Source organism: Filicampus tigris, chromosome 2, assembly GCF_054856515.1.
Source record: "Filicampus tigris isolate MCC_2025a chromosome 2, RoL_Ftig_1.0, whole genome shotgun sequence".
Taxonomy (NCBI): Eukaryota; Metazoa; Chordata; class Actinopteri; order Syngnathiformes; family Syngnathidae; genus Filicampus; species Filicampus tigris.
In genome coordinates, this window is record NC_141218.1 from 31,852,761 (window position 1) to 31,866,153 (window position 13,393).

General features: G+C 41.6%; 1 protein-coding gene across 2 annotated transcripts in view; it reads left to right on the forward strand.

The window, feature by feature from the left end:
- efnb1 (ephrin-B1) overlaps positions 1-13,393 on the forward strand; it is a 76,571-nt gene that overhangs the window by 58,866 nt on the left and 4,312 nt on the right. The window contains exons 3-4 of one of the 2 annotated variants that reach the window (XM_086023570.1): positions 5,019-5,111; positions 10,640-10,756. In XM_086023570.1, coding sequence (XP_085879696.1) covers positions 5,019-5,111; positions 10,640-10,756 — 210 coding nt within the window. The remainder of the gene's footprint in view (positions 1-5,018; positions 5,112-10,639; positions 10,757-13,393) is intronic. The other variant, XM_086023571.1, reaches the window with a different exon arrangement.

A 13,393-nucleotide genomic window follows, 5' to 3' on the forward strand; every position in this document is an offset into this window, starting at 1 on the left:
TTCAGCCAGCCTGAAGGAATAGTTAATTTAGATGACAGATGCAAGTTAACACTGGGAAGATTTGCTCTCCCTGAGTGGATATAAAATTCAGAGCATGACGCTCAACTCTTAGTGTGATTATTCAAGTGCCTTTGAGCTCATTCTTCAAAGAGCAATTTTTTTTTTGTTAACTTGGCTCCAGAAACGTAAAAACTCTAAAGATGCAAAATTGGTTGGAAAGTGGATTACTAAGGTGAAGAATGTCCAAGACATTAAGATGTTGTAGCGACTCCACTGTCTTTAACAGTTGTCCTGACATGCTCTTGGCATGGCCTTGAAACTAATCATAAAAATTCCCGTCCCAAAAAAACTTTAAGTGAATAATGACTGGGGAAGTAACCTTGACTTTTTTTTGGAGCTAGGAAACATACCTGTACCTTTTATGGCCAGAGAAAAGGTATAAACAGTTACATTGAATCACATTTTAGCAAGAAGTGCAGCTCTGGTTTGTTTTAGCACCGTAGAGGTTGGATTTGTAAATCCCAATTACTTGCACTAGCACTAACTCTATCTTACTTCGATTTGGTTTGGTTCAATTTGCGTTCACAAGGGCATTTTTTATCGCCGCACCAAAAGCTGCGGCCAATGTGACCGATTGGTCTGTGTTTGTGACAAAACTTGAATTTATGTTTAAGTTTAGATGTCAAGAAGCATTTCTAAAGTGTATCCTGACCCAACTTAATAGCTTGTTTCTATTTTCTTAATTGGTCCCCACCAGGACTCGGATAATAGAAAAATAACAGTTCTGGCAAACAAATGAACAAAACCTAAGTGTGACGTTATTGCATTCATTTGCACAAATTACCACATACTGTGGCCAGGCTAATAACTGAATGTTGCGGCTCTCTTCATAAATTAGAGCCCGACTTAATATTTGATAATGCAACACAATATTACTGCAATCTATTATTTTATTGTCCTCTATTTCGCCAGAATCCAAAGCTGAAACTCATTGGGGCAACAAAAAGTCAACATTAATTATATTTAGGCCTGACAAGGCACAAATCTACTAGATAGAGTTTTCGAGAGCAGCAGAGGCCTATTTTAACCCAATTTGATACAGCACAAGTTAAACTGCTTGGAGATGCAATGATTCAAGTGAGAGCTCAGTGTGTGGACCCAGCATAGCTAGCAGCTAGCTACCCAGCTACTCTGCAGTTTAGGCTACATTTAAGATATGTTCTTGGTGGCCACGGCATCCCTGTTTGCCTGCAATGGAGTGGATGTTTGGCCAGTTTTCTCCCCATTCATGCCCTGCTACGTTTTTTTTCAGTGTCACTATTTGTGACATGGGTAGGACGGGGCTGCTCAATTCCAGAGGCTCGAAGGCGCTGTGGTTCAGCTTGCAGTCTACTACGGATGCCAGTACGATCCCTCTTGGCCCGTCACATTCTGATGGGGTCCCTCACGTCTCTCATGTTCTGTCAAGGCTTTCTATGGATGAATCATAGATGCCAGGCACCGTTGATGCACGTTTGCGGCCAGGACTGTCATATAAAGCGCAACTGCCGGGCCTGACTCCAGAGTCAACATCAATGTGGGAGGACACATATTGCTGCTCAGTAAATGTTTGATACCACCTCCAAGTTGTGTACTGTCAGGTTTAGTTGCTTGCACCCCATTCTTCTACTGTGTTTTCTGGGTTTCTACTCCAATCACTGCTTGTCACATGGTGTGTCACACAGGGTGTGGAGGTGAGATGGCAAATGCTGTGTGAATAGTGTGATATACCAGCATGACACAGTGTATCCAATGCATTCAGTTAATAGAAAATTAACATGGGAAAAAAAAGTTACAACAGTGGAGGAAATCCAGCATTTTGGGTTCCATCTAAATTACGAATTCAGTGGCGACTCTGCATTTACTTTAAGTCTGTAAACAGTGGTGCTCTTAGTAATTTCTTATTCGTATTTTATATTCAATACAGATCAGTGATTCATATATGAAATGATTCTGTCCCATACCAATAAACTTGTCTCATAATCCTTTTAGTGTTGTTTTTGGTGCAATCCCCTTAGTTTGTGTCCGTTTAATTTCCTGTTCCTGTCTGCCTTCTGTCCAGAGGCAGGGCACAATCATCCCCTAGTTTCAGCCCCGTGAACTCTGTCAAGCAACAGTTGGCCACACAAACATGTGACGCAACCACAAAAAATGATTTAAGATGCATTTTCTAGGTTTTCTAGGTTCTAAGATTTTCATTTTAGTTGTGATTTTATAATGTATGTCAGTTTTTGTCATATGATTTTTAAAATGCAGTTGGGTGAGAAATAAAAAAAATATTGAATTCGTTTATTTTTAAAACAGGGGCAGTGCACATTAATCAACATCTCTGTAAATGTGCCAGTTTCAGCTAAAAATATAGTCTCCAACTGTAGTCCCTGAGCAAGAGGGCAAACGCAGCTGCTGAAAAATAAAATAACATTATCAGTTAATATAAAAACGCATAATAGTATCCAGAAAGACACATTACCGGTACATTATAACACAACACTACCACAAAACAAGCAATGTTACAATAGCAGCAGGCAGGAAGCACAAAACAGACCAAGTAAAAAGTTCAGTCACTGGTCACTACGTATGCAAATTTGTTTCTCAAATGTTTTTAACAAAGTTTTAAAACACATAAGAGGGTCTACATTATGTATATGGGGAGGAATGGTGTTCCAAAAATGAGCTGCTCTTACTGAAAAGGCTGATTTGCTGAAAGAACTTTTCCTCAGAGGGACTAACAAATTATTGGAGGAGACAGATCTAGTCTGCCTCCTGCTCAAGTTTAAGAAGTTGGAGAGCTGAGGTGGGGCCATAGCATGTAAAATTTTAAACACAAGAATAGCATCTTGGAAGTTGACAAAATTCAGCAGCTTGTATTTGTCCAGTATGCTCCAATGGTGATGCCGAAAATGTTTCATGTCAAGGCCTGCTTATAAACTGAATGGATTGGTCTTAATGTTGTCTTGCAGCCCTGCGACTTGCTGCTCACGCAATATGAGAGATGCAGCAGGATCATCGCATGAAAAAATAATTTAGCAGCTTCAGTGTTTAAATACTGTCTGATACACCTGCAATTTGCCAAATTTAATTGAACTCTTTGGTTAACTTTTTTTTACATGCTTTATGAATGTGAACTGGGAATCTAAAATGTATCCCAGATATGTATATTCTGTTACCGCATTAATCTTTTGCCATGCACTATACAATCAGGATCTGGGAGGTCTGACGGTCTCTTCGTAAAAAACATACACTCTTGTTTTTTGAGCACTTAAATGTAGACATGAATTATACAGCCATTTAGAAACAAGCTCTATATTTTTTGAAAGTTTGTCAGCCACTTCCTCCTTATCCTTCCCATGTACATAAGTCACAGTGTCATCAGCATACATTTGTATCTCACATCCAGAGCATACTGACAGCAAGTCATTGATGTACAGACTAAATAGAACCGGACCCACGATTGAACCCCGAGGCACACCCCAATTGTGATCTACAAAAGAAGACAGCTCGTTTTTTTACCCTAACTGCTTGTGTTCTATGTGCCAGATGAAATTGTACCCATTTTCTGGCCTCAGGTGAGAAGTTAAACCATGACAGTTTTGAAATCGGAACCTGTTGGCTAATTTTATCAAAAGCCTTTTAAAAGCAACTCAGACTGTAGGAGAGCGTACTTGTTTTTTTGTGGTGTGTAGTCTTCTAATCGGGTTGTACCTCTTTCTTTTTTTCCTCATAAAAAAACCACGACTGCTTATATGTATTAGACATGCTTTAGGTACTCTGTATAACAATAGTTAACTTTTGAATCCAACAGAAGGGTGTGCAAATTTTTCCTGTCAATTTGACAAAATTGTCTACTGAACTGTACCAAACTGCATAGCTGAATGGCAACAGGCTTCATGCCATCATCAAATGAACACCCTCTCCTCGTAATGAGGCGTCCATCTTAAGTTGGAAGTCCCTCAGGGAGATGTCAGTGAGGGAAGGAAATTAAATAAATAAATGAAAAATCAGTAAATGGAGTTGACAAAAGGAAAGAAGAAAAAGTCAAGACAGGTTAAGGCCAAAAAGGAAGAGAAACCATTTCAAGGGAAGGGAGTATGTTTAAACAGCAGACTAAACGGAGATGGAGATCATGGGAAATTCCAGACGGAGAGCTTCCATGGCACATCACACACACACGTACACACACACACACACGCGCGCACTCGCGCATAGACTATGCCTTGCCCATAGCCACTCAGCGTTAAGGTCAGTGCTACACTCCGTCTCCCCGGGTCATTATCATGCACCCTAAAATAGACAGCCAATTGTGTCACGGTGTGTGAAGTGAGCGTGACATTGAATAAACAGCCCTCGACCCTGAGACCCTCACTCATGTCAGACCAGAACACATACTTGAAAAACAAACGGAGGAGCTGACATTCACAATCTGCACGACTGGACACACATGTCCACAGACAAATATTATTGTTGCATTTAGGCATCTGCGCTACCAGCCGGCCATGACTCATGTGGCCCCGGACGGGGAAGCTGGAGGTGCCGGAACTCTGGCTAGTGTGTCTCACGGCTACAAATAGCCAATTCCCCCCCATCACCACCACTCCACACATCCACACACACACACACACGCACACACACACACACGCACACACACGCACACCCACCCACCCACGCACCCCCACACACCCACACACACACACACCAGCCTGACCTCCTCTTCCACCTCCCCATTCAGTGTCTAATGTTGTTCCATTCATTTGACTTCATTTTAGTGTGTTAATGAGAGATACGATATAGAGGAGCTGCCACTTGTTTGGGGATGAGAATGGCTAATCGCTGGAACAGCTAATCAGTGCTTGTCGTAAATATTGATCAGTCCTGCTCATTAACCATTGTGTCATCTTCTCTCCCATTCCTCTGTCTTCTTTAACCCCCTCCGCCTGCCTCCCTGTCCTTGCCCTTCTCCTCATCTCTTTCTCCCCCATCAGCAACCTCCAATGGCACAGTGGAGGGCCTCGAGAACCGCGAGGGAGGCGTTTGCAAGAGCCGAGCCATGAAAGTCATCATGAAAGTCGGACAAGGTAAATATGGCCCCACCTCCAATGTAAAACACAAAGCAGCGCTGATGCCTAACAGCCATGTTTCACTTTGCTGTGACATTTTCATTTATCGCCATGTGTGTGTCGAGCGTGACTCTGCCTGCCGCTGGCCTCCAACAAGGCTTCTCCTATTTTATTATTTTTATTTATATGTCAGTGTGCACACACCAGTCCTGTTCGGACATACACTCAATAATTGAGCTTTCAGGCACAACCAGGTAAAGCTAATAAAATATGATAGGACAGCCCTGAAATAAATCCAATCCTCCATGTGTAAATAAATATCTATGTTTAACATTTAGAATCAAATTTATAGTGTCACTATTTTATATATAAGACATATGTAATATATTACACAAACAACATCTATATATATATATATATATATATATATATATATATATATATATATATATATATATATATATATATATATATATATATATATATATATATATATATATATATATATATATATATACACACACACACACACACGTTATTCGTGGAATTCATTGAATAGTGAAACTATGAATCAAATGCAGAGACAACTGTCAAGAGAAAGTCACAGTCGCAGTTGAAAAAGAATCCACCAAAAAAGCTTCGCTGGACTCACGTCAGAGATTGAGGGAAGCTCTTATGCAGAATCAGCGAGCTAGCAAAAACTCGGCTGGCTTCTAGTGCACCTAACCATGTTGCAGAGTCGCCTCTAAGTCAGTAATCATTGCCTGCAAGGTGGCGAATAAACTAGATTTATGACAAGTGTCATACTCACAAAGGGATCATGAAAAACACAGAGAAGCCATGCTCATTGCTAGAATAACCAAAAATTGACACAGCTAGTGCATTTAACACCTTAGACAAGATAATTAAGTTGACTGTGTGAATAATGTGAATTTAAGAAATAAAAACTGTGGATTTTTGTGTGTGTTTTGTGTATATATATATATATATATATATATATATATATATATATATATATATATATATATATATATATATATATATATATATATATATATATATATATATATATTGTTCATTCATTATGTTGTCATATTTTTATTGTTTAATAAAACACTTGCTTCAGTTGAAAAAATAGTAAAGAAAGTTATTAAGTTGCTCCTCAAATTAAGTGATTGATTCACAAAACTGCTCTGCAAAGAAAAGAAAAAAAAAATCAAGCCTTGTATATTTACATATATATAGGTATATATATGAATATAAGAAATTTCTTCATGTCCATTCATGCAAGCTGAACTTGATTTTTATAAAGTGTTCTCCAAACTAAGATGTGGTTGTGTGTACGTGGTCAGTGGGAGCCAAGTAATAATACTGGATGTAAATAATGGAGTTTTGTTTGGATATGTTTGGATGTAACATTTGCTTTGCACCATAGTTTACTTACCAAGCAGATTCGCATATCTTGAATTTGACAAGAGTGCTGCACACAGATGTGTAAACATGCACTGTCTTTAGAACACGCACGCATGCACACTAATGTTTATCTCAGGGCAAGATCTTCCAGCAAAGATGATTTGCCTTCAAAGAAGTGGAACTTGCATTTAAAACTGTAGAATTTTATGTGTGTTAGTGTGTGTTTGTAAATTGTTATTTCAATGCTGGATAGCAGGATGAGAGCAGCATATCCTGGCAGTCGATTGGAAAATAGAATCTAATGAGCTGCTGATGTTAGCAAGGTCGGAGTCGGAGCAAATTCAGCCGATACTGAGAAAAAATGCTCACAATCATTTCACAAACAAGCAGGCGTTGCATTATTCTTCCATGTAGGTCACTTCAAGCATCCAGCAGGCTGAGATCTCACCACCAAAAGACAACACAGCTGCATGAGTGCAGGCAAGCGGCGACTTTAAGGCTTTAGCAAGGGGAAAACAAATTTGGGAACTGAATGGAAGTCAAAAGCAAACATCTGACTCAAGGAAAGTTGTAGGAAACTTCTTCTGAGTTCATTTGTGTTCTTGTTGCTCCCGGCTGTTCCCATCTTCAGTAGAGTATGCGCTCATTCCACAAAAGGGTTTGGAGCGGCCCGTCACTCACAATCACTGTGCCCTGAAAACCTGGTTTAAAAACTTGCAGTCAGATTTCTTTTTTTATTTTCATACAGTAGATAACGTGCCAAGCCAACCCAGAAACAATTTGGCAATGGCCTGTGAGTAATTTTGGCCCTATTACTTGATTTGGATGTAACTTTCAGGAAACCAATATGTGAAAAGTAAGTAGAAAATTACTCTACTATACATTTGTTCATTCCCTACCACCACTTTAAATACACAAAAGATGTTTATAATATACTTATGTGTATATTGCGAAGTAAAATAATGATCAGTCAGATAAAAGTATGATGAAATCTAATTACGGTAACTAACTACTAACTAACTGACTGACCGACTAGTGAATAAATGTCCTAATAGGGTATGATTAAAAAATAAAATAATTATTGCTAATAATTAGCTTTTATGGTAAGTACAAAACAAAACAACCAAAAAAAAAAAACGGCGTGAAGATGCATTAGTTAGTGCTTAAATTTAGTGGGCACTACTTTCTTCCATATGTGTGCCAATCAATATTTTTAATTTGAAACATTTCTAGTAATATTTGGAAAATCCAACTTTAGTTCATTTCATCCTTTTAATTTGAAGGGGGAAAAAAAAATCAAACACATGCATACTCTATGAAGGGTAACAGTTCACCCGAGTTAGTGTTTTGCTGCAATGGTAATGACTCTGTTCCATATGTAAGAAAAAAGAAAAAAATTAAAATAAAGCCTCCCCACTGAATCATTTCTTCAGTTCCGTAATGTTTAATTGTCAGACATACAAGGAAAGTTAGGCAGGCAGCTCCTCCCCATTGCTTCAATAAACTTGGTTGCCCTGCAGCCAATTCCTGCTGTGTGGTCTGACGTGCTCATTAAACACCGAGATAATATACTTTCAGTCTGGGTCGTCTTCACTGGAGATGTCAGACTGTAAAATCTAACCCACTTCCTCAGCCGCGCACCGAGATGGTGTGACATTGAGCATTCACAATTACAGATAGTTCTGTACATAAAAGCAATTGCACAATTTGGAATAAGTCATTCGTCATTCATTGAGCGCATTGAAGAAAAACAAAGTGTAGTCGACATGTCGTTGCATTATGTCCAAACCATGATTGAGCAGCAAAATTCTATATATGCCACAATTAATGAGGAAGTTTATTCCATTTTTCTGGTGTATGCAAAATAACAACGAATATGATGTCAAAGACAGCAAGACTTTAGTGGTAAATCATGCACATTTCTTTTCCTGTGCAATGGCATCTTGGAAAAAAAGAGACTTCTACTCCACACACCACATGGCTTTTTCACAGATTTTTAAAAAAGTTGTTATAGGTCAGTGCAAAGGTATATTATTTCCTTAACATTCCTTAATAAAAAAAAAAAGAGGAACCCGAACTGAAGGCATTTTCGTCTAATTACAAAGCGTTACGTTGAGTAGAAAATCCTACTTAATTCTGGCAAGATCAGGCTCCACCAAATCATAACAAGAGCTATCTCAGTGCACGTTTGATTTGGGCCATGGTTTGAACCACACTTCTATTTTTAAAGAAAGCCAAATGAAAGTAAAAAAAAAATCATTTTTAAAAGGGATGAAGAGCAGATGGACTCGGGGTGGGGCAGTCATCTGCCTCCGCCGGTTTGTGGATAATTTATGAGCCTGGTGTCGTCTGTATTTTGTATTTTGTTATAAAATTGACTCCAAGTCCAACTCCAAAATGGTGGGCCGCGCTTGGCTCTGACCCCAGATGTCATTGTGTTTAATCCACATTCCCTCTGTCGCTGCAGCCGAATGCCAACACTTCCTGTTGCCAAATCTCCCATATGTCCACTCCTCCTCCTTTTGCACTTTGCTCTCTGGGTTGCAGTTTGGTGACCCATCACAGTGTGCAATATGTGCAATGTTTTAATCGTGGGCCATGTGACGCTGAATCATCCATGATGAAATGATTCACCCTCTCAAGTCATTTTACCTCCAAGCGCTTTGTATTCCGTCCTTTCGAAGAGGATCTGTCCAAAATACGGCACCTCCCTTGTTGTTCAGGACTCTTTTGTCTGCCACCATCATGCCGCCGCACTCGTTGGAAATATGTTGACTCACCTCCTTGCGTGCAACTGGCTTCCTCCCTCCTTCCTTGCCACTGCAGCTTTATCATTGTGTCCCTCCTCAACCCCGCGCTCCCCTCCCCGCCGCCTCCCTCCTTCTGGCATCTTGGCACTTCTGAGGTAGTTGCTGTCTTAATAGCTAAAGGAAATGTCAGCGGTACACATCGGAAAAATGGGTCAGAACATGCACCGAAGCGGGCTGCACATGCTCATTGGCTAACAAACAGCATCGGGGCAAGTGAATCAGATCGGTGTGCCCCCTCATGTCGACCGCGATGTGCGAATGTTCCACCTCGTACTGCTGTCTTTTCTCATCAATTATTGACACTCCTCCACGGCTCACTAGTGCGGCGCTCGTGCAAAAGTGGTGGCCTGAGCATTAGGAAGACAAATGTGTTCATAGCGTATGCAAACAAAACGTATGCAGCTGCAAGCGAACGCTACCATTTTTCCTATTCATTCCAGGTCACGCCAGGCTGGGCGCAGAAAATCCGCACACCATTGCTGCGCGCATGCAAAACCTGCCTGGAGGGAGTTGCCCGCCCGCAAACGCTCGTCCTCACACGTATGCCCAGAGCGGGCCCGCGGCGCACGCAGATAAAAGGCCAGATAAATGAGAAGCATCGGATATTGTAGCGCGCAACCGACCTCGCTAATAGTTTATAAGCGTCTGCCGCCCGTGCCCTCGTAAAAACGCCACGCGGCCGACCCAGCGGTGCTCGCCGCACAAAGACTTCAAAGTGCGTGTGTTGAAATCACTACAGACAGACTGATAAACTATCGGTTTCCCTCACGTTCCCCTCGGAGCGACCCCTCCTCTTCCTCGCCTCCCTCTCCTCTTCCTGCCCTCCTCCTCCTCAAAAGTGTGCCTCTTTTCAGGCAGAGTTAAAGCCAATGCAATAAATAAGACATATTATGGCCTTTTAACGTGATGAATAATGTAAAGCAATAAAAAGTTAATATATAACTACTTCACCCTCATTCTGCCATGCCTAAGTGTATTGTAAGTAGAGTCTAGCTTTGTGCTTTGGTGTGTTTACCCGTGCGCCAGGGGTGTGTGTCTCATGAATGTCTCAGTGTTAGAAACGTCTGCCGATGTAGATGTGAGCTCATTTTTTACGACAGGACAGGGATTCTGTTGTTTCGCAGCCGCTCGCTAACTCGTCCTTCCTCTTTTTGTTCTTTCATCGTGACTTCGAAGACGCTCTCGGCACGTGCAAACACAACCTTGTCTGTACATGAAAGATATGTCAAAAAAGAAAACGCCTGATTCCTTTCGGTAGCAGAGGAAAATGTCATTGTAACGCCGCATATGTGCGCTGACTTTTTTTTTTCTTATTTCCGACAGTTCCAAATGCAGTCAACCCCGCAGTAGCAGAGGATCCGCAAGATAACGCCATTCCGGAGCCCAGTCCAAATCCACCAGACCAGGATGGATTGGGACCTGAGATGCCTGGAAACCGTGGTAAACACTCATTATGTGCTTTCCATAATGCACCAATGCAAATATATGATTTTAATAGAGATATTTAAAGAATACGCATTTTGCTTGGAAAGTCAATGTAAAAAAAAAAAGACAAATTTTTAAAAATGGCTGGACTAAGCATGGCCGGAAGTTGATTTTAGTCCGGCCCACTAATCGGCCCTCATGCGTTTGACGTGGTCGCGAGGCAGCCAAATTTCATCTCAGCCTACTCAGTGAAATGCTTTTTTTTAGGCTTCTGTCTACTCCCGCTTCGGCGCGAGCGACAACTGCCGCATTGATTCACGTGACCGACGCATTGTGCTTTTGGCGACAGGTCTCTAGTCATCTCGATAATTTTTATAAATAAGGGCGGGGGGTCGCGGCCGGAAGGGTACCCAGGTCAAGGGTGGAGGGTCGCCGCCGGACCCTCATAAAAATGGTCAAGTGCCCAGCTCTGCAAACACTAGAATAGTCATTCAAATGTAGCTTGCAATTTTCAAAAAATTAAAAACGGGTGTGCAACATCCAACAAGACTGATGTATACAAATGTAGATGTTCTTCATCGTCCACATTAAGAACATGCGTGCCATCTAATGACATCTAACACAAGATTTTTTTTTTTTATCAACATTCCCCCTTCACAGAACTAACAAAGCTGAGTTATAAGTGCACCGAGTTTTTGCTTGTGTTGTGTAGAACTGCACTGCATTACGCTATGGGCCTGATTTTCCTAAGTGTGCTTTACTACTACGAGGTACTAAATTTGGATGTTCACTCACTAACAATGCTGTTGGCAACAGGCAGAGGTGGGCATTCCGTCAGACTGACAGACGCCCCTTTTGCTGACGATTGATGAAGAATGGCTGTCGAAAATGACCGAAGAGGGGTTTTATCCGTCAGCGTAATGGTCACTAACCGCGTCCGGCAGCGACGCCCGTCACTGGCTAAATGCATCTTTAATTTGTTGAAAAATGTATTTGCGGCCCCTTGGGATTTGTATTTTTTGCTGAGTAGACACGATTTCACCATCATTTTTGTTGGCATTTCAAAAACGTTTACACAAGTTGAAAAGTTGTGCCTGCCCCCTGTCATTTTCCATGTGCTCCGCTGGCACTGCTTTGCAACTGCCTTTTAGAGGCACAATCTAAAGACACAAAATTAGCCAGCATAATTTGCCTTTGTTTTGATGAATCACATTTCATGAGGGAAATTATTCAATTTGCATTTTACTGCTACCACAATGCGCAACATGACTTGAGTGGCAATTTAGCGGTGGTTGGCAGATGCAATCCGGGTTGTGCCCAGTTAGTAGATCAGCTTCGACATCTGTTTGCACTCGTTTTGCACAATCAAAGAGTTGTTCCAAAATTCAACTTATTCAATCTACATGAGTCAGGCAAAAAATAAAAGAGACAGAGAGTAACACCCCATTACCTTTTACATGTATTGGAGCTCATTAGCTTGTGCAGGTGTGTCCATGTGTCGGGTGAGTGTATATGATATTAAATTAATGAGACCTGCAATTAAGATTACATTCAGGCATGGCTTGAAGAAGTCGGCGGAGCTTCCCTGGGTGCTCCGAGAACCCCCTTTTTTGCCTTTTCCACTTTTCCAGCACCTCTCATCAGACGCACTCCTTTCAAGATCACTTCACTTTTGGACTTACTTCACATACAGCATTCAGTTGGGGAAAGACATACATGCATATATAGATGTTCCAAGCACAGACTTTTCAGACTTTTCCTTGTGACCCAATGTGATAATCCACCCCCCATTCAATAATTGCTTATTTGACATTAGCTGCTCTATAAAAAGATGTCCTAATATCCCCTTTCCGTATACTCGGGCTTTTAGCTGTCTACCTCTGTTAGATCCGTGATTATGTCAAGTGAACAGGTGAAAGGTGGAATGAAGCAAGTGTCACCGCGGCTTGAAGAGCTGATATTTCTGGAATGAAATTTCCGACAACGGCCTCGCTCCGACATTGCCGTGTGCAGAATGTATGAAATTCCTCGTGCCTCCGATTGCACCGATAAGGCGAGGCACGGGTAGCTTTCGGTCGTGTCATTTACTTGTCATTAGCCCGAAGGCGCAACGTTTGGCTTCTCTGCCGACGGTTAAGTGCGCAGTGGTCAGTCGAGTGTGCAGACATAGTCATTATGTAGGATGGCAATCTGCGCGCTTATCTCAGCAGAGGCTCGTCAACATGTTGCTGGAGCGCGGGTTCGTGGACAGTGAGGAGCTGGTGCTGCCGGTAATGGGCCGGCGGCTTTGGCAGCAGCTGCGCGCATGCATGGAAAAGAGATTTGGTTCTCAGATTTCAGTCACCGGAGCAGCCAATCATTCTTTCTCATGTCCAATAGCAACCCCCCCCAAAACCACCCGGTTCCCCTCCTATTGGAGCTTTCTTCCGCCCCGCACCACAAACGCCACTTTTAAAATAAATACGGATGTCCTGATATTCCCTCGGCAATTTGTCAAAATTGTTGCTGACCACTGACAACTGCATGTATCTTCAAATTCTGCGGCAACAATCATTGTTTTGGTTGGCTCGTTTGCATGCGGGGTTAAACGGAGGTACACAATAACTTTTGGTGAAAATCAGCCCCCCAACTTTGCAAAAAAAAAACCAACTG